Here is a 27,373-nt window from a genome sequence, read left to right as displayed (position 1 = left end):
GCTGAATCTGCACTGTGTGATTCTGTGATATACCTCAGTTCACCCTGAATTCTACACTTGTAAACCTACCTTGAGTTGTTTAACAAGAACTTTGCATTTATATAGTCCTTTAACATAATAAAATCTCCCAAAGCATTTACACTGGCTGTTCTTGTGGCCCTCCTCTGAACCCCTTTCAAAGCTTCTATATCTTATGCCATATGAGGAAACCAGAACTGGATGCAGTATTCTAAATGTGGTATAGCCAAGGTCTTTTACAAGAACAAAATGGTGTGCTTTGTTATATATTGAGAAGTTCTGAAAATCCAACCCAGTACCCTAGCTGGTTGTGGCTCCTCAGCATTGTTCATGAGTCTTTAGAGAATTATAGACTATTATTGATTACAAAGCCAGGATCTTTTTCCCCCTCAAGAGCTTTTAGTTTGGTTCCTTGTAAGGTGTAAGTATACTTGGTGTTGGTCCTGCCCATGTACTTAACAATGTCGTTTTCTAGGTTGAATACTATTTACACAGGTTTGCCCGTTCTCCCTACATACCTAAATTTGTTTGCAGAAATCTGTCGACTGAAACACTTTTGATACACACTTTTGTATCACCTGCGAACTTGGAGACCATTTTCCCAAAACCTATATGCAGGCCATTTTACAATGATCATAGAAAGTAGTGTTCCTAACACCAAACCCTATGAGACACCATGCAGGCCCAGAGGTTAGTAATTTTCTGTCTATGGGACATAGCTAATTCTTAATACCTTATAGCAACTTTGCGTTAATTCCACAAGATTTTATCTTACAGATTAACCTGTTGTGAGGATTGCATGGCAGAAAGGAAACAACATACGAACATACAAATTAGGAGCAGGAGTAAGAGTAGGAAAGAGGACAAAAGTAGTATTAATACAGTATATTTGTCAAATCCTGTGGCTATGTAGGCATCAGATGAATCAGGGTCAAATGCTAGGTGGGTAATCAGCCCAGGACATGCAGACATAATTCAGTTTTAAAGTAATAACATTCACTGTTTTTACTTTATACTTCCATTATAAATATGTCCACACTTATAATGGAAACTCCCTATGTAAACCTGTCACACTATAATTACACTCCCTGCCGCCAAGTGAAGTAACTGTAGCACCTCTGCTGAGGGTAAAGGCATAATTACAGCAAAATGGGTTTTACTTCAGTTTCTATTGTAAATATGAATGTAGGAATTTTTAATGTAATATTGTTCTTGGGGAACATACAAACTTATGAATTAGGAGCAGAGTAGGCCATTTGGCCCCTCGAGCCTGCTCCACCATGCAATAAGATCATGGCTGATCTGATTTTTGGCTTCAATGCCACATTCCTGCCTACCCCCAATACCCTTTGACCCCCTTGTTAGTCACGAATCTATCTACCTTTGTCTTAAAAATATTCAATGACCCCGCATCTACCACTCCGTGGGAAACAGAGTTCCACAGGCTCACAACCATCTGAGAGAAAAAATTTCTCTTCACCTGTCTTGGGAAACTCCTTATTTTAGACTGTGACCCCCTTATTCTGGTCTCTCCCACAAGGGGAAATATTCTTTCAGCATCCACCCTGTCAAGTTCCCTCAAGATCTGGGGCAGAATCTTGCCCATGTTGGGCGGGGGCAGTTGGGAAGCAACCTCTGCCCATGGTCGGGTCGGACCGTGATCTCACGCCGGTGAGCTAGTTGGCCTGCCCAGCATGAAACGCGAGCGGCAACACTGCCTGCGCAGGCAGGGGAGTGGGAGCGGAGCGAGCCCGAACTTCACACATGCACGCAAGTGCACACTTGCAAGTCTCCCTGAGGCACAGAGCCGCCTCAGGGAGATGAACAGATTTCAAAGAAAATAATAAAGATTTTATAAATGTTATAAAACATGTCCCCTCACGTGACTGTCACATGAGCAGGGACATGTTGTTAATTAATTTTTTAAATTTTATTTTATTTTTATTTGCTTTTGGAAAGAAAAATTTCTTTAACTTTCTAATCGCCTTTTAATTGTTGGCGGGCGTGCTGCGGACTCTGGCACACGCCTACCAACCAAAATATCATGCAAGTGCGCGATGACATCAGGACGTTTGCCCAATGATATCACGCATCATTTTACACTCGGTCGGGTTGGTGATGCACCCACCCCCCGACCTAAAAATTTTGCCCTTTCTGTTTCAATAAGATCATTTCTCATTCTTCTAAACCCCAATGCATACAGGCTGAACCTGTCAATTCTTTCCTCATAAGATAATGCCCTCATCACAGGAAGCAATCACATGAATCTTCTTTAAACTGCTTCTAATGCAGTTTTTTCTTAATTAAGGACACCAAAATTGTACACAATACTCTCAATGTGATCTCACCAGTGCCCTGTATGACTGTAGCAAAACATCTATACTTTTATGTTTCATTCCTCTTGCAATAAATGCCAACATTCCATTTGCCTTCCTAATCACTTGCTATACCTGCATACTTTGTGATTTATGTACCAGGACTCCCAGGTTCCTCTGTATCCCAGAGTTCTGCAACCTCTCTCCTTTAGATAATATGCTGTTTTTTCAATTCTTCCTGCCAAAGTGAACAAGTTCACATTTTCTGACATTATACTCCATCTGCCAAATTTTTGCCAGCTCACTTGACCTATGTATGTCCCTTTGCAGACTCCTTATGTCCCTTCACAGCTTACTCTCCTTCTTATATTTGTGTCATCAGCAAATTTAGCAACCAAATATTCGGCCCCTTCAGCCAAGTCATTGATATAGATTATAAATAGCTGAGGCCCCAGCACTGATCCCTGTGGCATTCCAATTGTTACATCTTGCAAACCTGAAAATGACCCATTTATGCTTACTCTCCTTTTCCTGTTAGCTAACCAACCCTTATCCATGCTAATATGTCACCTCCTACACCATCAGCTCTTATTTTGTATAGTAAACTTTGATGTGGCACCTTGTCAAATGCTTCTGGAAATCTAAGTACACCACATCCACAGGTGCCCCTTTATCCACATTGCTTGTTACTTCCTCAAAGAACTCCAATAAATCAGTCAAGCACTATTTCCCTTGCATCAAACCATATTGACTCTGCTTGATTGCAATGATATTTTCTAAGTGCCCTGCTATAACCTCCTTTAATAATAGATTTCAGCACTTTCCCAATGACAGATGTTAAGCTAACTAGCCTGTAGTTTCCTGTCTCCTTTCTTTCTTGCATAGAGTTACACTCGCTATTTTCCAGTTTAATGGGACCTTTCCAGAATCTAGGGAATTTTGGAAAATTAATACCCATTCATACACTATCTCAGCAGCCACTTCTTTTAAGACCCAAGGATGAAGTCCATCAGAACCCAGGGACTTGGCAGCTTTGACTTCTAATAATTTTCTCAGTACCCTTTCCCTACTGATTGTAACTGTTTTAAGTTTCTTACTCCTATTCACCTCTTGATTCACAATTATTTCTAGGATGTTACTTGTATCCTCCACAGTGAAAACCAGCGCAAAGAATCTATTCAATTCATGAGCCGTTTCCTTATTTTCTGTTATTAATTCCCCAGACACTCTCTCTCTAGATGACAAACATTCACCTTAATTAGTCTTTTCCTTTTTAAATACCTGTAAAAACTCATACAATCTGTTTTATATTTCTAGCCAGCTTTCTCTCGTACTCTAATTTCTCCAACTATATTATTCTTTGGGTCATTTTTTGTTGGCTTTTTACACTGTCTAATCTTCTGACCTGCCACTCATCTTTGTGGAATTATACGCTTTTTCTTTCAATTTGATACTATCTTTAACTTCCTTAGTTAGCCGCAGATGATGCATTGTTCCCCTAGAGCCTTTCTTTCTCACTGGCATGTATAGTTTTCTGAGTGTTATGAAATATCTCCTTAAATATCTGCCACTGCATCTCTACTGACCTAACCTTTAACCTAACTCTCCAGTTCGCTTTAGCTAACTCTGTCTTCATACCCTTATAATTGCCTTTAAGTTTAAAAGACTAGTCTTGGACCCACTCTTCTCTCTGTCATGATTGAATTTTGCATTCACTTTGTTATAATCAATGCTACTGAGGGGCGCCTTTACTAAGAGGTTCTTAATCAAGCCTGTCTTGTTGCCCATTACCAGAATTACTAGCGTAGCCTGCTGTTTGGTTGACTGTAGAATGTGCTGCTCTGGGAAACTGTCTCCAAAACACATGATTACCTTCTCCCTGATTCGCCTAATCTACACACAAATTAAAATCATGCATGATGATTGCTATACCTTTGTCACAAGCCCCCATTATTTCTTCCAATATACCCTGCCCTGGAGTGTGGTTACGGTTAGGGAGCTTATAAGTTACTCCCAAAAGTGACTCCCTACCTTTACTATTTCTCATCTCTACCCAATTTGATTCTACATCTTGACCTTTCATAACTAAGGTCATCCCTCTCTAATGTACAAATGCCATCCTTAATTAACAGACCAACCCCTCCACCTTTTCTTAGATTTCTGTCCTTCCAGAATGTCATGTACCCTTGAATATTCAGGTCCCAGCTACTGTCATCTTGCAGTCATATCTCTGTAATGGGTATCAGGTCATACATATTTATTTCTATCTGAGCTCTCAATTCATCCATTTTGTTATGAATGCTATGTGCCTTTTCTGCTGGCTCACTTTTAAGTTTGTATGCTCTCTCCCTCCCTGCCACACTCTGATTATCTTTCCCCTTATTGTGACCTTGCTCTCTTGCCTTATCTTCTCTCTTGAATTTATTACACCTCACATCGTCCCTATTGCCCTAGTTATGCAACTCACCAGAACACTGGTCCCAGCATGGTTCAGGTGAAGACCGTCCCAATGGTACAGCTCCCACTTTTCACAGTACTGGTGCAGGTGCCCCACGGATTTAAACCCATTTCTCCCACACCAATCTTTGAGCCACGTATTTAACTCTCTAATGTATTTACCTGACACCAATTTGCTCATGGCTCGGGTTCTGCTTTTAAGTTTAACCCCCTAGCTGCTCATACTGCCAAAGCAGAACCTCTTTCCTGTTCCTACCTATGTCATAGGTATCTCTGTGGCCCACGACCACTGGATCAACCCTCTCCCATTGCAAGTCCCTCTCCAGCCCAGATCAGATGTCCTTAACCCTGACACCCGAAAGTTAACACAGCCTTCTGGACTTTCTTTCTCGGCTGTGGAGAACTGTGAACGATACTGTGCCTGACTATACTGTCCCCTACATTCCTATTAACTCTCCCCGCTTGAATGGCTCCCTGAATCATGGTTAGTTGGCTTATCCACCCTGCAGTTGCAAGCACCTTGAACCTGTTGGACAGTTGTGAGAGCTGAGACTCCTCCACTTTTACCTTCTCAATCCCCTTACTGCCTTATTTGTGGTCACACCCTCCTGTGCCTTACCACTGACCAAATCAGAAGAACCTATCCTAGGAGGTGTGACTGCCTCCTGGAATAAAGTGTCAGGTAACTTTTTTTCCCCCTCCATGATGCATCACAGTGTCTGCAGATCGGCCTCCAGCTCTCTTACTCTGAGCTGAAGCTCCTTGAGCTACAGATGCTTACTGCAGACATGTTTGCCTTGGATCACACCGGTGTTCAAGAGCATCCACATTCTGCAGTCATAACACATCACCTTCCCTGACATCTTTATCATTTGTAGTATTATGTATAAAACCTTACAATTATGAATAAATTATGAGTTTTGAAAGATATGAAAAAATACTCACCAACCAATCACTTACCCGTTTCCCTGTGAAGTTACATACACCAATGAACCTCTGCCACTGCCCTTCTTACTGGAGATCTCCGCCTTGCACTGTTTGAAGCCTCTTGCTTTGGGGAGGGGTGGGGGGTTCTCCCTCTTGTGCTGTTTGAAGCCTCTCACTTGCGGGGGGTGGGTGGGGTGGTCTCACTCTCGTGCTTAATGAAGCCTCTTGCCTGGGGGAGAGGTCATCCTCTCGCACTGCTTGAAGTCTCCCACTGAGTGTCTCCCTCTTGCATTGTTTGAAACCTCTTCTTACATAGGGTCTGTGTACAGATGTTGTGGAAGGATTGTTTTGAGTGCAGTTTTGGATTCTTGGTGAAGGTTTGTATATTAATAACTTGTTGTTTTGCTTAACATGTTTTTCTGCATGTAGTCTGAATATGCTTGTGGACATTTGATGTGTACCAATAGCTTATATTTACATCCTGTCTGAAATGGACACTGTCCATAATGGTGCCTTAATTAAAAAGGCCCCCATCCTTACTTAAAACTATCAGACCAAACTATCTTTTCATTAACTATTACTTAATACCCTTAATATACCAACAATGTTATACCCTGTAGTGTTGAACAAGGTAAGTGGTGTCTCGCCTATTAAAACAACAACTAAAACCTGTTCAGCAAATAACTGAAGTTTGAATGTTCTCCCTGTAGTTGTGAATTCCTGATGGAAGGATAAACATCAAAGGAGTTTTTGAAATCTTTAAATTACTCTCCTGCCTAATCTTGAAAAGTGATCATTTTATAAACTTTTAAGTATAAAATCCAGATTGCCAGTTGCTGTTTCAAATTGCAGCCGAGTAGCACAAAATTGGGGATGGTGTTTAAATTGCTTATAAGCTGCTAGAATATATGGAACTTTGCAGAGTGAGCAGTGCCTTGCAGCCCTGCATTAGTAAGGTACTGTCAATGGAAGTGCTTTGATCAGCCTGTCCTCACTAACAGCAGATGACAAGAGCGCTGACGTTTAGGATGTAACCTTCACATTCTCCTTTTATCTTTGTAGATGATCAGCGCAGAGGCACCAGTGCTGTTTGCGAAGGCAGCTCAAATTTTCATTACAGAGTTATCCTTGCGAGCGTGGATACACACTGAAGATAACAAACGCAGGACTCTGCAGGTATTCTGAACACTAGGCTTGCTAAAATAGGAAGTTGGACTGCAAAGGCGGAATTTAAGTGAGAATATGATAATCCAGCAGCAAGAGAGGATCAGACTGTGCAAGGAGGCCTGCCTCAACTGATCTGCAGACTTCCACTTTAGACCAGGACTATTGCTATCAGCTGGGGAAAAGAAGGAGAATTGTCTTGAGAGGGTTTCTTTCTTCAACATTCCTCTGTATTAGTCACACCTACGTGGGATGCTTATGCACTGGTTGTGCCACACTCCCAGTCAAAGCAGAATAATGTGAATGACACAAGTTTTGACAGAATTCCTAAAAGGAGGATTATCACAGCTGCACAGTTTTCACTAAAAGTTGCTTTATTAGAATTATGTTTTAATGCACTATTTGTTTCGAGCAATAACAGCATCAGTGCTGCTGTTTAACATGAACACCTATTTTGGTGTCAGATTATTCCTACACAAGTGGTTATTGCTGCTGACTGTGGAAGTAGTTAACAGCTGGTGTAGCCAAAATAACAGACTTTAATCTCATTGGTGTGGATCTTCTTTTTGATATGAGAGGGTTTAATGTATTAACTTTTGTCTAGTTGAATCAAAAAGTCTTCCTAAGGTGTGGTTTTGAATCTGTCTTACACACTCACCTGGTCTATGAGGTTAGACCAGAGTTTTCTTCCAATAATTATCGCAGCTTGCAGCCTTGCTAAAATCTCAGCAAAAGTGGTACATCTCCACAAACAGAAGAGGAATGTATGAATGAGCCCCAGGCTGCTCTCAGCAGAGGGCAACAGGCTACATGCCTGATAGAATAGAATTTAAATATAGACACACAGAAGCATAACTTTTAAATTTCCCAATGTTTTTTCATTGCCTTTGATGTATGATTCCATAGGCAGTGGGATAGTTGTTGAGTGGTGGTGATGCAGTGGTACCTCTCTCAAGTAGTTGTCCATCAGGGTTGGCTTGGGCTGTGAGTGTTTCCTGCGAATGAGAGGGGTGGGAAGGTAGTGGTTGGACCCTGTTCTTAATCTGAAACCCATACCATTCATTTTGTTTTGGGAATTATTTGATAGGAAAGATTGGAAACTGTGACTAGTTCTGCTTTCCTCTACTCTCTCTCCATTTTTCCATTTGCCCAGATATGTTGCAATACATTGTCTCATCTCAGCTGCTGTGGCTGAGACTGAGCAGTTCAACACTAACTAGAATGTAGCCATGGGTACATAACAGATGCTCCAAATTCTGATGTTTTCAGTACATTTTCTTACTGCCTTGTTTGGGGGGCTTGGGATATACTAACAATTCCAATGTTGATGGACTCTTAAGCTTTTGGGAGCCAGCCGTGCATTAATAAAGAGCTAGTTTTATTTTTGAGAGATGAGGGTTAAATGCTGTACAGTACAAGGGAAGGTTAAAGGCCAGTACTTGGACAGGTCTGTTTGGCTGCAGCCTGACATAAAAGATTTGAACTTTATTTTACTGCTAAGAGTTTAACTGACTCAGCAGTAAAATATTTTAATGTAATATAACTATACCAGGGTGCCAGTCCAGCTTCTAAATTCATAACAAAAGCTCTAAGGAACAGTAAGAGAGCATGAGGCGCAACAGCCAATCCCTTCCTTTTGATAGATCAATCCCACCTATGCACTTTCTCATATTCCTCAGACACTTTTCAAATTGCTCAGTGCTTGCCTAACCCAGATTCATTCCAGAAGCTAGAACTACATTTGTGCTTTGGGGTAAGAATGAAGTAGAATTTCTATCATTGAATTATGATGTTGTGGATGGAAACTACCTTCATCTTCCCAAATGAACTGGTGCTTTCTGCAAAATTTAACCTCCTATCTCAGACACCTGTCACCTGTTTGTATTGCTGCTTTGTTACCATACCTGTTTCTGAAATACTTCTGATGTTTCCCTCCTGACAGAGGAATGACATTGCAATGGCCATCACTAAGTTCGATCAGTTTGATTTTCTGATTGACATTGTTCCTAGAGATGAGCTGAAACCTCCAAAACGACAGGTAAGGAGCAAAAAAATCTGTGCATATTGCAGATCATCAGAAATCTAAATTTTTTTTTTTCCACCCCACCCCTTAAACCTGGTAATAGTAACTGAATATGGTGCTCCTATTTAAGAGGGCTTATGTTCATTGGCTAAGGATTAAGTAGTTGCATTGAGTTATTTTCTTCAGCAAAATGAAACAGTGCCTTCTGGTGGCAGAACACATGAGCAAATCTTTTTAAAATTTGTATTCTCTGTATTTTTTGGGTAGAAAAATAGAAAGTGGAAATCTGAATTTTTTTTTGATAATTTCATTTTGTTTATTTTTTTAATAAACTATTTCTGTGACAGATTATTCAGAAGTGGGGAATTGAAAGTTCACTGCAATATGAATAATCTCTATCCACTGCCCATCTGTTAGGGCACTATCATTTAGGTGGTGATGTGGATTAATTTTTATGACCCAGATTTGGGGATATTTAACCTGAGGTGGTTGGAGTTCAGTTTCATATGATGCTATCCAGTCATCCATGGTTTCATTAAGATACTGTAAGAGGGCCTGTTCCAAACAAAGTCCATAATGTGTTTGCTTTTCTTACATTTTAGACAGGTTTTACTGTGCTTGTGTACTGTGCGGTTTGGGCGAAGGAAATCCACTTTCAAAAGAGCCCACAAATGAAAATCTTCAGCCATACACTAGACCCACATTGTTCCATCACTCTGCATGGCAGACTGTCGATGGTTTTCACACCAGTTGCTGACTTACTTTTTAGTATTTTGGCTTCAGTCTCCAGCTTTTAAGAGGTACAGCTTCAGAAGGAATGAGGCATATGGAGGAGGGCTTACGGCCTCCAATGAGATGCAACTTGCCGGAGAAATGCACAGTAGGACAGGAAAAGAGCTGGTTAGCTGTAGGATATAGAGGAAGATATTGTTAGATTCTGATAAGATCAACTGTTTAGTCTTAAGTGTGTGCTGTCCATTTTTATTCCCCATCCATTCAGTTATGCTCTGGTGCAGCGGTCATGTAAACATCTTTAACTGAAAGCTTTACGTGATAAATACGGCTTTCAGTTGGATGTTTATGTTACCTTGTCACTAAAATTCTCTGAATATCCTTGTTTCAATTTACTAAACCAGAATGAATTTCTTGTTAGGTCACTTTCCTTAGAAACCTTGGCTCCATTATAATCTGCCTGAAGTAAGCCACCTTCCCACAGAAGCCATTGGCATGGTTCTTTCTGAAGAATGATACGTAGACCTTGTGGTTTCCAGAATGATAGCTGGCTCTCAATGTGCTTGACTGGCTAGGGTGTTGGAATGAAGTGGTCTGTTATGGTGGAGAGTTTAACTTTAATAAGCTTACATGAATGTTGCTGTTGCTTTGCACCTCTGCTTGTTCAGTCTTTGTGCTTGGACGTGTTTTCTCTTCGATCTCGAGTACATCCTCCTAGACTGACATTAGAGTAGTACAGGCATAATTAGTAACTAGGGCCAGTGGATTACTACTAGCTATCTGTTTGGTTAGTTAAAGGAGGTGTTAGGCCTTTGCCTATTGGGATATTACATAATACAAGAAAGTTGCTCTTTATAGCCAGATAAGCTGCAGTTTATGTCTTAATGTTTTATTCTCCATATTCTAGGTCAGTATTGCTACGTGCAACGATTGCTTAAATTCCTGGGCTTGCACCCCACTAGGAGATATAGAAATACCTTTTGAGGGGGAGTTAGGGATCTTGTCCTAGGCGAGTACCGTTAACTATTTGGGCACAAAGTGGTATTAGTGGAATTCTAGATGTGCTCTTGTTTGCCATGCTGCAAAAGAAACAGTTAGTGGGGCAGTAGGTTGGGATTCCTGTGTTTCTGATCATACCTAGTCTTTTGCATAGCAGTTGTGAGATTATTGCAAATCTAGTTCTAGCGTGTGGATTGTTAAGTTTTTTAGTTATAAGTGATCTCTTGCCCATCTTGACGGTGTTGATTGCTGGCAGTTTATACTGCTGTAAACATCCTTGACTGGAAGCTGTGTGGAGATGGATGGGCTTTCAGTCAGATGTTTGCAGCTGTTGACTGCTGCTTACTTCAATAAATCACTGCTCCTCTGACATTCCCTGGTTGAAGAGCTCTATAGTATTGAACTACGTCTTGTGGAAAAAGCTGATATTTGAAGTGTAGGTGTACTGGTATGTGGTTTTCAAGGTGAGGGATAATACTGCTGGGGAATAGGATGGGGTTCCTCCAATTACCAAATGCCCCCATTTTAGCACAGCTTCAATAAAAGTTTGTCTTTTCCCATTCTCCTTTTTCTCTCGGAACCGATCATTTAGGACTGAGATGAGAAGAAATTTATTCGCTCAAAGGTTGTGAACTTATGGCATTCTGCACCACGTGAGTTTGTGGATGCACATTCATTGCGTATATTTAAGGCTGGGGTAGACCGATTTGTGGCCTTGGAATCAAGGAGTATGGGGAGTGCACGAGAAAGTGGAGCTAAGGCAGATGATCAGCCATGATTGTATTGAATAGCGGAGTGCACAATGATCTACTCCTGCTTCTATTTCTTTCTTCTCTCTTCCTCCCTTCTTCCTTTGACCACTTAGCTAACTCACAGCTTTTGTTCATTACCCTGCAGATTCCACCAGTAAGACTGCCGATCACAGTAGATTTGAGTGAAGGTTTTATAAATCCACCTTCCCTTGCTATATCCTAGGGCCTGGTTGATGAGATGGAAAGATTGTCTACATTCTGAACTTTGCTGATGACCACTTTTGCTGGCATGTAATAAACATGCACGAGGGCATGTTGCAGTAGTTTTGCCCCCAAAGTCAAGTCTTTCCCCAAATGAAGTGCCTGTACTCTGGTGTTTCCTCTAATGTTATGGTCAAGCTCAGGAGGCCACCATGTGGAAAGAACCAATGTGTCATTATACTGTGCCTTATGGGGGTTGCTTAGAGGTGTGGAATTCTCTGGCAATGAGTGGCACACTTCTCACCACATGAGAACCCAAAGTGAAGGAAACCGCAGAAGTAAATAAGGTGTTGTAAATCAAGAATTAGCGGCAAAATGATTCCAATCTTGGCATCTGATTATTACTTAAACTGTTTCATTAACAAGTCCTTCAACTTGTTTGTGGTGCAAAACTGAATACATATTGTGCCAGTATACCTGCTTTATTTTGAAACAGTGTCATTAAACTGTAGGATGTTGCCAATGTCTTCCCAGGCCTGAGACCAAAGTTGAAAAGTGTAGGAGAAGTGGAGGAGTAGTGATGGAATTGTGCATATGCTCTCTAACCAAGCGAGAGCAACAATTAGCGTAACATCCTGTTCAGTAAAGTGACAGAAAGGGTCATCAACAGTGCTATAAAGTGGTACTTGCTGAGCAATAATCTGCTCACTGACATTCAGTTGGGGTCACTCAGCTCCTGACCTCATTACAACCTTGGTTCAAACATGGACGAAAGAGCTGAACTCGTGAGGTGAGTGTGACTGCCCTTGACATCAAGGCAGCATTTGACTAAGTGTGGCATGAAGGAGCCCTAGTAAAACTGGAGTCGATGAAAATTGGGGAAAACACTCCATTGGTTGGAGTCACACCAAGCACAAAGGAAGATGGTTCTGATTGTTGGAAGTCAATCATCTTAGATCCAGGACATCACTGCAGGAATTCCCCAGGGTAGTGTCCTAGGCCCAACCATCTTCAGCTGCTTCATCAATGACCTTCCTTCCATCATAAGGTCAGAAGTGGGGATGTTCGCTGATGATTGCACAATATTCATCACCATTTGCGACTCCTCAGATACTGAAGCAGTCCAAGTCTAAATGCAGCTAGACCTCGGAAATACCCAGGCATGGACTGACAAGTGGCAAATAACATTTGCGCCACACAGGTGCCCGTCAATGAGCATCTCCAACAAGAGCGAATCTAACCATTGTCCCTTGACATTTAATGGCATTACTATCGCTGAATCCCTCACTATCAAAGGAGTTACCATTGACCAGAAAATGGACTGGTCTAGCCATATGAATATTGTGGCTACAAGAGCAGGTCAGAGGTTGGGAATCCTGTGGTGAGTAACTCACCTCCTGACCCCCCAAAACCTGTTCACCACCTACAAGGCACAAGTCAGGAATGTGATGGAATAGCCCCCACTTGCCTGCATGAGTGCAGCTCCAAGAGCACTCAAGGAGCTCGACATCATCCAGGACAGAGCAGCCCGCTTGACAGGCACCACATCCACAAACATTCACTCCCTCCATCACCTACGCACAGTGGCAGCAGTGTGTACCATCTACAAGATGCACAGCAGGAGCGTATCAAGGCTCCTTAGACAGCGCCTTCCAAACCCACGAGCACTGCCATCTAGAAGGACAAGGGCAGCAGACACCACCACCTACAAATTCCTCTCCAAGCCACACACCAGCCTGAATTGGAAATATATCACCATTCCTTCACTGTTACTGAGCCAAAATCCTGGAACTCCCTTCCTAAAAGCACTGTGGGTGTATCTACACCACATGGACTGAAGCGGTTCAAGAAGGTAGCTCACCACCATCTTCTTGAGGACTATTAAGGATGGGCAATAAATGCTGACCTAGCCAGCGATGCCCACATCCCATGAATGAATTTTTTAAAAAATTAATTGGGTGTAAGAAATCAATTACCAAGCAAGTGGAACCAAGTAGTTGGTATGAGTCTCAGCAGGTTGCTAAGAAGTGGAACAGAATAGTATCAGTAGATGTATGTCAGATTAATGGAACATTAACAAGTGTACATCGAGAAATCAGACAAGTAGTTAAATGTTATCAAGTGTTTACACGTGTATAAAAACCTTTTGGCAGTCAGTAGCAGTTACGATTGCATCTTTAACAAGAGGTCTTGTCTGGGTCATTGATAGATCGCCGGTCAACATAATCGAAAATATGGTCATAACAACAACAACTTGCATTTATATAGCGCCTTTAATATAGTAAAAGGTCCCAAGGCACTTCACAAGAGCAGACCAAATTTGAGTCATTAAGACAGGTGACAGAAAGCTTGATCAGAGGTAGGCTTTATATGTTACACACATTTTAGATTTTCTCTGGCACAAATGGCAGACTTGGAAGTCTGTTCCTCTGGCTTTCTTTAGCAGTTTGTGAGAAAATCCAAACTGATCGCCACTGACTGCCCAATACTGTTGTCCTGTCCTCCTCTTCCTCTGGTGAATATACCTTCGTTCTGCAACAGTGTCTAAGTTAGGATTTTTGAGTGGGAAATCTGCTGCAGCAAATTAGAGCTGCAGTTTACTATATCCCAAATGGTGCCTTAAATTGATTATCATAAAGTGAATGGGTCTCTGACTGAATTTTTGGCAATTGATTTATACCACATTGATTAGATTATAACCTTGTAGCTTTCTTTCAATATTTGGGCTTGTATTAATTTTCAAAGCCTGTCTCTAATCTTATTACTAGACCTCAGCACTCCAGGCACTCTTCCCTTTCCAGCGCTTGGCGCACGCATCAGAAATGTTGTAGTTGTTTCACCCATTTTGAGAGCCTTAGCAGATTTGTGCTGAACTGTTAGAAAATGTTGACACTGCTCAGCAGGTAAGGTGGCATCTGTGGAAAGAGAAAACCGAGTTAATGCTTCAAGTTGATGACCTTTCATCAGAGTGGATCTATTTTCTGATGAAGGGTCATCGACCTGATATATTAACTCTGTTTCTCTCTGCAGATGCTGCTTGAGTATTTCCAGCATTTTCTGTTTATATTTCATATTTCCAGCATTTGCAGTATTTTTCTTTTTGAATACCTGAACTCACTGCTATCTCAGATTTCATGGAACTATTTTTACCTTCAGCTTGCTCCTAGGTACAGCTAAAACCCTCAGCAAGTTGAGACAATGAAGGGCTCCATGTGGTAATCTCCATTTTTGAAAAAACATGTGTATTGCCAGAAGATGGGCAATTTTGTTACAAGTATCAGTGGTCCAAGTGCTGAGTTTTACTCCAGAAATCAACTGCAATGTAATGCATTCGATCTCATTGTATATTACAGTTCATGTTCTACTTCACATAATCTCACAGTGCAGAAGAGGCCCTTCAGTCCATCGAGTCTGCACCGACACGTGAGAAACACCTGACCTATCTACCTAATCCCATTTACCAGCACTTGGCCCATAGCCTTGAATGTTATGTCGTGCCAAGTGCTCATCCAGGTACTTGTTAAAGGATGTGAGGCAACCCACCTCTACCACCCTCCCAGGCAGCGCGTTCCATACCGTCACCACGAAAAACGTTTTTCCTCACATCCCCCCACTAAACCTCCTGCCCCTCACCTTGAGGTAATGCCCCCTTGTGACTGACCCTTCAACCAAGGGGAACAGCTGCTCCCTATCCACCCTGTCCATGCCCCTCATAATCTTGTACACCTCGATCAGGTCTCCCCTCAGTCTTCTCTGCTCCAACAAAAACAACCCAAGTCTATCCAACCTCTCTTCATAACTAAAATGTTTCATCCCAGGCAACATCCTGGTGAATCTCCTCTGCACCCCCTCCAGTGCAATCGCATCCTTCCTATAATGTGGTGACCAGAACTGCACACAGTACTCCAGCTGTGGCCTCACCAAGGCCTCACCAACTCCAACTTGATCTCCCTACTTTTGTAATCTATGCCTCGATTGATAAAGGCAAGTGTCCCATTTGCCTTTTTCACCATCCCACTAACATGCCCCTCCGCCTTCAGAGATCTATGGACACACACGCCAAGGTCCCTTTGTTCCTCAAAACTTCCTAGTGTCATGCCGTTCATTGAATACTTCCTTGTCAAATTACTCCTTCCAAAGTGTATCACCTCTCACTTTTCAGGGTTAAATTCCATCTGCCACTTATCTGCCCATTTGACCATCCCGTCTATATCTTCCTGTAGCCCAAGACACTCAACCTCACTGTTAACCACCCGGCCAATCTTTGTGTCATCCGGAAACTTACTAATCCTAACCCCCACTAAGTCATCTATGTTGTTTATATAAATGACGAATAATAGGGGACCCAGCACAGATCCCTGTGGTACGCCACTGGACACTGGCTTCCAGTAACTAAAGCATCCTTCTGTCATCACCCTCTGTCTCCTACAACTAAGCCAATTTTGAATCCACCTTATCAAATTACCCTGTCTCCCATGTGCATTTGCCTTCTTTATAGTCTCCCATGTGGGAGCTTGTCAAAGGCTTTGCTGAAATCCATATAAACTACATCAACTGCACTACCCTCATCTACACACCTGGTCACCTCCTCAAAAAATTCGATCAAATTTGTTAGGCATGACCTCCTGACAAAGCCATGCTGACTATCCCTGATCAAACTTTTCCTCTCCATGTGGAGATAGATTCTTTCCTTCAGAATTTTCTCCAATAGTTTCCCTACCACTGACGTGAGACTCACTGGTCTGTAGTTCCCTGGCTTCTCTCTACAACCCTTCTTAAAGAGTGGAACCACATTAGCTGTTCTCCAATCCTCTGGCACCTCCCCCGTGGCCAGAGAGGAATTAAAAATTCAGGTCAGAGTCCCTGAGATCTCCTCCCTTGCCTCCCTCAGCAGTCTGGGACACAAATCATCCGGACCTGGAGATTTGTCCACTTTTAAGCCTGCCAACACCTCCAATACCTTGTCACTCCCTATATCAATTTGCTCAAGAACCTCGCAGTCTCTCTCCCTGAGTTCAATACCTTCATCCTCATTCTCTTGGGTGAAGACTGATTTGAAGTATTCATTCAACACTCTAGCGGTGTCCTCTGGCTCCACCCATAGATTGCCCCATTGGTCCCTAATGGGCCCTACTCTTTCCCTGGTTATCCTCTTCCCATTGATATACTTATAAAATATCTTGGGATTTTCCCTACTTTTACCAGCCAGAGCTGTGTCATATCCCTTCTTTGCTCTCCTAATTACTTTCTTAAGCTCCACCCTGCACTTTCTGTACTCCACTAATGCCTCTGCTGATTTGCTGCCTTTGTACCTGCTAAAAGCCTCTCTTTTCCTTCTCATTGTAACCTGAATATCTCTGGTCATCCATGGTTCTCTGGGCTTGTTACTCCTTCCTATCACCCTAGAGGGAACATGTTGAGCCTGTACCCTCCCCATTTCCTTTTTGAATGCCCCCACTGTTCCTCTGTAGATTTCCCCACAAGTAGCTGTTCCCAGTCTACTTTGGCCAGATCCTGCCTTATTTTACTAAAATCCACTCTCCCCCCCAATCCGAAACATTTTTTTGTAACTTGTCTATTTCTTTGTCCATAACAAGTTTAAATTGTACCATGTTGTAGTCGCTATCACTAAAATGCTCCCCCACCACCACCTCAGCCACTTGTCTGGCTTCATTCTCCAGAATTAGGCCCGGCACTGTGCTGTCCCTTCTTGGACACTCTACATATTGACCGAAAAAGTTCTCCTGCACACGTTTCAAGAAACCCACTCCATCCAAGCCCTTAACACTATGTCTATCTCAATTAATGTTGGGAAAGTTGAAATCACCTAATATAATTACCCTTGCTATTATATTTACTGTTCTAGGAAAGGCTCATATTTGTGGAGCTGCAGTGTAGGATATGTTTTTGCTGAGGATATTGAGTCTTTCTGTACGGAGCCTATTTGTTGCATGGCTCACAGTAATAACTGCCCTTCCAAGGCACAGGGACTCCACTACTAATTCAGGAATTAAAGTCTTGTTCCCAGTACACAAATCAATTCCTAAGATTTGCTACGGATGAAAATGTGACAGTGGGTGTAAGGTCTAACCTCAAGTTTTGCCATTTTCAGTGTGATGACTTGAGATCACTGTTACAAACTAGCTTGGGATTAGAAGGAGCACCTGTATTGCCAACTGTGTGCATCTAGCCTGACAGAATGTGTAGTGATGATTTAGAAAATGAAACCTGTAATAGTGCAACATGTTGCATAAGCTACCTGTGCAATTGCTGCAAACATAAGACATAACATGCTCTTGGGTTGGAGAGTCTCAGCAGGGGTGCCTGAACTTTATCTTGAGAGTGCTAGCAGTATGACCTGTGAGCCCCAGACAGGCTCGGGATTATTTGCACTCAGTACAACCATGCTCTGCAAAAGTAAAATACTGTGGCTGATGGAAATCTGAAATAAAAACAAAAAATGCTGGTAATACTCATTAGGTCTGGCAGCACCTCTGGAGAGAAAACCCGAGTTGTTTCAGGATGATGACCTTTCAGATCATATCGTTCTTTTCATACTACAGATATTGATAATGAGTCTGCTATTACTGTTTGCACCTCCTCCACACCCATCTTTTATTTCTTGTCCCATTATTATCGCCTTTTGCCTTTACCCTATAACACTTTCCCTTTTGCTCTTTTCTTTTCCTCCTTTCTCTGCCTCTGTATTTGCTTAAAAACTATATATCTCTAACTTTATTCCAGTTCTGATGAAACATCAGCTTGAAACATTAACTATGCTTCTCTCTCTACTGCTGAATATTTCCTGCATTTTCAGTTTTTATTTCTTATTCTGTAGTTTGTCGTTTGGGTTTCCGTTTTAGTGCTGTTGACTCATTTAAGGTCAGATAATTCTTCAGTTAGAATACCCAGATCTGTTATGGCATCAGATACCTGCAATTATTAGGAGATGGGCCTTTAAACTTATATATATCCAGTAGGGTACATTTTGACAATCCAGTGTTGTTATTTTATGTCTTTGCCATGGATAATTCTGTGACTTTCTTTTATTTGGAAGGGTCACCCAAAACTGTGCTTTAAAATCAGTGATAAAGCTTTGACTGGATTGTGGTTTTGAGCCTAACTCTCTCCTGCTAGCATGAAGAGAGTAAATTCCCAGGTGGACCTGTCTGTAAACAATGTGACTGAGAGGAATGTAAACTCATGGAGTGGGTCACTTAAGGCGCAGATTTGATCTATTTGGATTCAGTGTTAATTTCCATTCTATTGTTGGCAACTGTGACTGTGAATAAGACTGTAGTTCAGAGAATGCTATAAGTAGTGTGGTGTGGGAGTGTTTTTTTTCCATATTTCTGTCTGAAGTTCCTGCACAAAAGCAAACTAACCCAAAATTCCAATTCTCATATCAGTTCAGTGAGCAACAATTTGGGCTCCATGTGCTGTTGGCCTTGGCAACTACTGTCAGTTTTCCCGGCAACATCACCAGAACAGACTGTTGAACAACATCTCGGATCTGGCTTGTGCTAACTGAGCTGATCACCAGCTGGGGCAGAGGTGGGAACACCAGTTAAGGTGTAGTAACTGCTGCTAGACATGGATGAGAGGTGAGGAAAAGACCAGACTGAGCACTGTTGCCCTATTGTGCCAACTTGCTTACGGCTTCCTGACATCTGCTGACGAGCCTCAGGCATAGATTATGGTAAATTACTGAACAACAACAACAACTTGCACCTTCAACAGAACAAAAATGTCAAAGTTAACCAGCCCCTGCGAGGTTATTAGAAACATCGGAACACGGGGAGGCCGTTTAGCTTCTCCAGCCTATTCCGCCATTCAGTGAGATCATGGCTGATCTGTGAATGAAATCCATGTAACGGTCTTTGCCCAATATCTCTTAATATCTTTGGATAACATCTATAATCCCAGGTTTAAAATTAACAATTGATCTAGCATCAATTGCCATTTGCAGAAGAGTTCAAAACTTCTACCCTCCTTTGCAGGTAGGATGCTTTCTACTTTGACTCCTGAAAGGTATGGCTCGAATTTTTTAAACTAGACTACCTAATTCTAGACTCCTGAACCAGCAGAACTAGTTTCTTAGTATCTACTCCATCAGTTCCCCATAATATCTTGAAAACTTAGATCAAATTGCTCCTTAATCTTCTAAATTCCAGGAAATACAAACCTAGTTTTTGTAATCCTTCTTTGTGGTTTAAAGCTTAGAATTCGGTTATCATGCTAGTAAATCCACACGCCAAACTCTGCCCCCTCCAAGGCCAGTAAATCTTTCCTAAGGTGTGGTGCCCAGAACAGCTCACAGTAACTCCAGGTGTGGTCTAACGACCAGAGCTTTGTATAGTAAAGTACCCCCTTGTACTTCAGTCCTCTCAATATAAAGGTCAGCATTCCATTACCATGTTTGACTATTTTTGTACCTGTTCATGCCATTTCAATGATCTGTGTACCTGGACCTCCCACCCCCAGTCTCTTTTTTTAGACTTTCACTGTTCCCAGCTTTTCATCATTTAGAGCTTTTCATCATTTAGAAAGTACCCTGTTGTATCCTTTTTTTAATATCCAAAATGGATGACCTCATTTGCCTACATTGAAATCCATTTCCAACAGTTTTGCCCGTTCACTTCATCTATCAATGTCTCTTTTTGTAATTTTATGCTTCCATCTACACTTCTTATAATGCCACCTTTCCTTGTCATCAAAAAATTTGGATAGTAAATAGTTGAGGCCCACAGATTCTTGCGGGATACCACTAGTCACATCCTGCCAATTAGAGAACCTGCCCGTTATCCTACTCTTGCTGGTTCTGTAACCAGGTCAGTAATTTGCCTGCAATTCATGGACTTCAACTTTGGCTAACAGATTTTTATGAGGATCTTTATCAAATGCCTTCTGAAGGCCCATATAAATAACATCCACTGATTTAGTGACCTCTTCAAAAATATTCAATCAGGTTAATCGGGCATGACTTACCCTTCACAAATCCATGCTGGTGTTCTCAGATCAACTGAAGGTTTCAAGGTATTCATTGTCCTTATTAAAGCTTTAGCAATTTCCCAACAGTAGGCGTTCGGCTAGCTGCTCTTTAATTTAATTTAGGGGAGGCAGTGGCATAGTGGTATTGTCACTGGACTGGTAATCCAGAGACCCGGGATGATGCTCTGGGGACTTGGGTTTGAATCCCACCATGGCAGATGGTGAAATTTGAAATCAATAAAAATCTGGAATTAAGTCTAATGATGACCATGAAACCACTGTCGATTGTTGTAAAAACCCATCTGGTTCACTAATGTCCTTTAGGGAAGGAAATCTGCTGTCCTTACCTGGTCTGGCCTACATGTGACTCCAGAGCCACAGCAATGTGATTGACTCTTAAATGTGCTCAAGAGCAATGGGATGGGCAGTGAATGCTGGCCTAGCCAACAATGCCCACATCCCAAGAGCGAATAAATTAAAAAAAAAATCCCTGGTTTCCAGCTCTCGTCTTCTCGAATAGCAGAGTGACATGTGCAATTTTCCAATTGAAAGGAATGGCTCCTGAATCGTAAAGAACTTTGGAAAGTTATTGTTTGGGAATTTGCAATGTTCTCACCTACTTCTTTTAAACTCTGGGATGAAAACCATCTGCTGCAGCGAGCAGCCTTCAGGTGGAATGGGGAGGAAAGGGTGGAGTGGGGAGGGGAGTTAATATTAAAGGAGATGGGGAGAAAGTGGACGTCAGCCGCTTTAGCTTTTAAAACCACTCCTATCTGTGGAATTTGCAGTCTGTTTTTATGAATTACCAACAAAAGGTACAATTGCTGGAAGCTGAAATAAAAACAGAAAATGGTGGAAATGCAGAACAGGTGGGATGAAACAGATCAATGCTTCAGCTGAGAACCTTTGTCAGAGTTGCTCTGTCCTGGTTATGGGTCACATGATGTTCTTTTCATTCAATTGATGTGCATTAACTGTTCTAATTTCCTTCTTGTTTTGTAACCCTTTCTCACTGTGGCGCTAGAAGATCTAATGTCAGTGCAAAGGAATCACAGTCCCAACACTGTGCTCTAGTGTGTGTAAACATCCTACACTCTCAGCTGTGGTCTGACTGAGCTGGGAGAGGGATGTTTGCTCATTCTGACACAGACTGAGCAGCAACAAGTCAGCAAGACACACAGAGGATTGTACCAAATGTGGTGGAAGTTGCATCAATCTTGTACCTACAGAAAGATTCTCGGAGCCACTGTTGCCATTATTTTACAATTTGACCTGACCTTGTTCTCTCCACTTCCACCTGAATGCCCTTTTCATCGGGGAATGTTGGATAATGATCAGGAACCCTGGCAATTTTTTTTAACTTTTCTTAAACCTCCACTTCCACCCCAAACCCAAAGGTATTGAAGCCAATTATAGAGACCAATTTCTACAAAGGATGAGATTTAACAGACCAGGGGTTGAACCCAGATATCTTCTGGTCTGTGTGATTCATGCCCAGGCTCTGTTTATTATTGAAGGGGAATACATTCTACTAAATCACCCAATAAACTTGTTGCAAGAGTTTGCCAACACTGTCATTGGTGAGTTTCTGTGATTGCTGAATGCTATGTTTTAAAACCCCAAGTGAGGGGTAAGACTAGGATGAAGACTGTGTGGCAATATGACATCCTGCAGTGAAAGGGGCTGTGCATCTTGCATTCCTTCCACCATCCCGCATTCCATGATATGGTTGGAGTAAATTTTGTGCTGTCACAATTAGGGACACGCACAAGCTGTCTGCAAACAAATGTTAAACATGGTAACAGGAGGCTGAAGGCACCAGGAAGAGTACAGAAATTAAGATCAGTTCTGCTTTCTCTTAACTGGTTGTTGTCCTGGTGATTTTTGAAAGTGAAGTATTTTTCATACTACTTGGGGAGAATAGGGAGCTTCATGCACATAGCTACTACCAAAATGGTGCAGTCAATATGCTGAACTTTCAGTTTGGGAATAAGAAACAGTTGGTTTAACTGCTAATTCTCTATTATGTTGGCTGTGGGAACATGCTGTGTGAAGTGGTACTCATCAAGGTGAGAACAGTACTGGTACAGATTAAATTTGCAGTATACCTGTTGTAAGTATTGTGCTGTCTATCCTCTGCAGCCTAAGCATTTGCTAATTTTGTGTGGCTGAGATTAGTGTGTATTATCCCGCTATGGCATCACCTTAATTAACAGAGGAATAGCAAACCTCTCACTACCTCACCTAAGGCAGATGGACTTTGTGTTTTGCTTTCGTACAACAGGAGGAAGTCCGTCAGACAGTTCCAAACTCAGAACAGGTGCAGTACTACTTCACGTTGGCCCAGCAGCCCACAACTGTGCAGGTACAGGGGCAGCAACAGGGTCAACAGGGCTCTGGGAGCGCAACCATTCAGCCAAGCCAGATCATCATTGGACAACCGCAACAGGGACAGGTAAGGAGTTCACCCACTCTAGGGAGCTGCATAAAGTTTTATTAAAGAAAAATGTTCACTTTGAATCAAACTGTCCTATAGGTTCTGTTCCCCATGGGCTCCTTCAAAGCCTTAGCAATCATGTATTCATGAACACTAAGTGCCGGTTCCTTGTCTCATTAAATATTTGCTGGGATTTGAGTAATTTCGATTCCCAGCTGTTTGGGACCAAAACCCTTGAACTCCATGATGTGATTGCAGTGAGAAAGGATGGCTCAAAACTCTTTGTAAAGTATTTTGGGTTTGGCTGCACCCAGACTCTGTGACCGCTGTAATCTCACATTATCAACATAATTCAGGACTTTAAAAAGAAGTGTTATGATCTGTCCTTTGCTAGACATTTAGGATTTCCAAACCGCAGCTTTCCTGATGGTTCACAGGGCAGCCATGCGTAGTGCTATGTTGTACGGTCTGAGGTCTGCAAGTGACCTTGGCGTCCCTTGCCTAGAGGAAGCAAATTCAGCCAGAATTCCAGCTACTAGTTTTGCGGCCTCTGCTGCAAAGTGCATGAGCGTTGAATTCAGGTGATGACACAGCTGGACTTGGCTATTATTCCTCTACCTTTTGCTCTCTCCCACTCATCCCTGGCCATGTAGTTCAAAAGCCAGCATATACTTGATCAGGCTGGAGCACAATGACCTGCCAATTGGGTAGGGTCTCAGAGAGCTGCAGACATGTGGAATTCTCCCCCCAACAGATTGGGAAAAGGGAGAACATTGGCCCATGAAAAATTCTAATTGAAATTGTGGTACATCGGGCAGCTCAGGCCAGCAATCATGGTTCTTCCAGCTCACTCTCAGGAAAGTCCAGTTGGCTGTGCTTTTGCTGATTGCTGAAGAAACTTTCTTTGCCACTTTTGACTTCTTATTATGTAGTTGAGACTTTGCCATGTGATCCAGGAGCTTTGGTCAGAATTGGATTCATTTTATTTTACAGAATTCAGTTCATTTTATATTTTTATGTAAAGCTCAGATGTATATTTATTTTTGGACAATTTTTCACATTCCTAAGTCTGAACATATTGCCATGTCTGTGAAAATCTATAATAACCTAGTACGGTCCCAAAATGATGAACCCAATGGCTTGTAGGCCTTGGGAGAGGGATTAATCAGTATGAGCAACCTTTCACCCTGCTGTTTATGGAATAGAATATTGTGCTGTCGATTACTGGTCATATTTGCTAACTGATGCAATTTTTATGTAATGAAGTCTGAGCTGCAGAGGGGCCAATGGTTTGGCATGTTGCATTCACAGGTGGTGCAAGGAGCTACGGTCCAGCAGTTGCAGCAAGTCCAGGTTGCACAGTCTCAGACTACAGCATCATCCATTACGGTAATGTGACTCCCAGTGGAAAAGCAGCATGTGTACTTTTCTCTTTGAGCTTGCTCTGTTTATGTTCTCCCTGCCTTGATGTACAGCATGATGCTAATACATGTAACCTAAGTTCTAGAATTCCCTTCCTAATCCCATGCCACCTTTCTTCACCCTTTAACTCACTCCTTAAAACCTACCCCTTAGACCAGGCTTACCTGTCCTAATGGCTCCTAATGTGGCACGAGATTACATTTGGATTGATAATGCTCCTGTGAAATGACTTCAGATGTTTTACGATGTTAAAGGTGCTATATAAACACAAGGTGCTGTTGTAATAGCTTCATGACAGTATGGTACATGATTTGTTCTGGGAAAGTGGGCTGTACTTACACAGGATGATTTCTCTCAAACCAAAATGGTCTGTGTTCTCAAGATTTACTGTTCTGCTGTGAAGGATTAGCAGCCACCCAGTTGAAACCATACGCTCCGCGTTGTCACTGAAGTAAGGCATAATAATAAGACCATAAAATGTTTCTGTTATATCCACTTGAACTGTGAGAAAGACCCGCAGCAGACTTTTTATCCTTCCAAGCTGTGTGTCCCTGGTGCATGCATTGTGAGATATATATCAGTGGGAGTAATATAGTAGTAGTTACAGGATTGTTCATAGTGCTGGGGTCCCTGAGACCATGAATTGAGGTTAGCACAAGATGTGTATGGTACAGACTATTGTGTATCAGTACCAAATGTAAATGCACCTAAAGTCAAAACTGCGCACACAGCAGTTTACCTGCAAAAATAAAGATTTATGATGCTCAGCATTTTCTGGTGGGCACAATACTACATTTAAGATAGTCTTGTTCAAATGCAGTTGAATTATTTTATAGCCTGTGGAATTTCCCACCCAGCAAATAATGGAGGTTAGCAGATTAATGGGAATCTCCCTGTAAATGATTTGACACAGTTAAACTTTTAATTGGTCTGCTTAGATTAAATTACCTGATCAAATTCCCAACCTATGCAGAAAGAGCCCTGTTTTGTATTCGTAAAGGAAAACACTGACACCCTACTCCTACTGATCTCCCTGGCTGCTGCTGGTATCATGACCCCAATCTGAGTATCACAGCCATTAGAATCATACACCACAGGAGGAGAATATTCGATCCATCGTACCTGGGCTAGCTTTTTGAAAGAACTATCCAAATAATGCTACTTGCATGCACTCCCCATAAACATGAAATTTTTTTTTCCATTTCAGGTATTTATCCAATCTTGAAAATTACCATTGAAACTGTTTCAGGCAGCACATTCCAGATCACTATTCACTTCGTAAAAAGATTTGTTCTCATCTCACCTCTGGCACTTTTGCCAATTACCTTAAATCTGTGCCCTCTGATTACTGACCTTCCCATCACTGGAAAGAGTTTCTCCCTTTGTACTCTATCAAAGCTCCTCAAAACTTTGAAAAGTAAATTCTACTAGAAACTACACATTTGGATAACTACATGCCTGGCTGCATCACAAAACCAGATTCCATTAAAAATCAGCTTTAAACCACCCAGTTGTGTTTTAACTGAATTATGGCAGGAATTCCAGGAACAACTTATAGGCAACAAGGTCCCATTTACAGTTTTCAACAAATGTGCACAGTGTAACTGCTACAGAAAATGAACCTTTTCCTTTCTCTTTCCTTGTATTTCCCTTCTTTACCTTAAACTTCTAACTAGAACATTGAAAAATTGCCTGTCATACAAGATGCCTCTGGCCTGTCTTCACAAGTATTAAGCAATTATAATTTGTGGCATATTCTTCCCCGCCACGGCAGGGAAAGAAATCCTTGAAATCTCAGTTCAAATCGGCAGGACCAGAAGGTCCCGCCAGCGTGAGGGGCTGGAAAATTCCGGCTTTCAAATCTCTACTTTGAAAACCAATAATGCAGTGAAACCCATGCCACAAGTGAGCAGTGTGATGAAGATAACTTCTGATCAAGTTTCCTTTTGTCTTAAAGCAAACCCTAATGCTTCTGGAGGGATTCCGTTCTATACTAAATACCTGCAGTTGGCTACTTTATTTTCACTCGATAAATTTCAGTCTCCTGATACATCATCTTTAGTACATTTAAATCACATTCCAAGAAGCTGGTGGGGGGATGGCTGCTCAACAGGTAGCTCCACAATTGACAGGAGATTTAAAATTGCTGTTTGAAAGGAGGGCTGCTTCTTCACTTGAAACGTGGTTTTAAAAATGCCACCATCAACTTGACTGGAAAGTGGAGGTGTCTCTTGTGCATAGTACACCGAATGAGCGTTTATATATGATATCTACTTGGGATAAGAGGAAGAATTTGATCCACTATTCCTGTATCTAGTGCCTGGTTGTTGGTTCAGAGAATCATAGATTGGAAGGCCATTCAACCATTGTGTCTATGCTGGCTCTCTGAAGGAGCAATTCACCTAGAGCCACTCCATGCCTTCTCCCTGTGGTCCTGCACATTTTTTTTTTCTTTTCAAATAATCCAATTTCCCCCTTGAATACCTTGATTGAACCTGCCTTCACCACATTCTTGAAGTGCATTCCAGGTCCTAACCACTCGCTGCATTAAAAAATTTCTCCTTGTCGCCATTGCTTCTTTTGCCAATAACCTTTAAACATGTGCCCTTTGGTTGTCGACCCTTGCACCAAAGGGAAAGTTTTTTCCCTATCTACTCTGTCCATAACAATCATGATTTTGAATACCTCTATCAAATCTCTCCTCAACCTTCTCCTGAAGGGAACAGTCCCACCTTCTTTAATCTATATACGTAACTGAAATTCTTCATCCCCAGAACCATTCTAATGAAGCTTCTCTGCGCTCCCTCCAATGCCCTCACATTGTTCCTAAAGTGCGGTGCTCTAAACTGAACGCGATACTCTTGTTGAGGCCAAACCAGTGTTTTGTACAAGTTTAACATAACTGTCTTGCTCTTGTACTCTATGCCCCTGATTG

At 41.9% G+C, this 27,373-nt stretch overlaps 1 protein-coding gene across 5 annotated transcripts in view; it reads left to right on the top strand.

The window, feature by feature from the left end:
• The window catches only part of nfyc (nuclear transcription factor Y, gamma), a 94,475-nt gene that overhangs the window by 33,959 nt on the left and 33,143 nt on the right, over positions 1-27,373 (top strand). For all 5 annotated transcript variants that reach the window (XM_078566898.1, XM_078566900.1, XM_078566902.1 and 2 more), the window contains 4 exons: positions 6,780-6,893; positions 8,824-8,919; positions 22,864-23,034; positions 24,328-24,405. In XM_078566898.1, coding sequence (XP_078423024.1) covers positions 6,780-6,893; positions 8,824-8,919; positions 22,864-23,034; positions 24,328-24,405 — 459 coding nt within the window. The remainder of the gene's footprint in view (positions 1-6,779; positions 6,894-8,823; positions 8,920-22,863; positions 23,035-24,327; positions 24,406-27,373) is intronic.

This window comes from Cetorhinus maximus, chromosome 21 (assembly GCF_964194155.1).
Source record: "Cetorhinus maximus chromosome 21, sCetMax3.hap1.1, whole genome shotgun sequence".
In the NCBI taxonomy this organism is placed as follows: domain Eukaryota; kingdom Metazoa; phylum Chordata; class Chondrichthyes; order Lamniformes; family Cetorhinidae; genus Cetorhinus; species Cetorhinus maximus.
The sequence above is the reverse complement of the archived record's forward strand: the minus strand, read 5'-3'. Positions and strand labels throughout refer to the sequence as shown.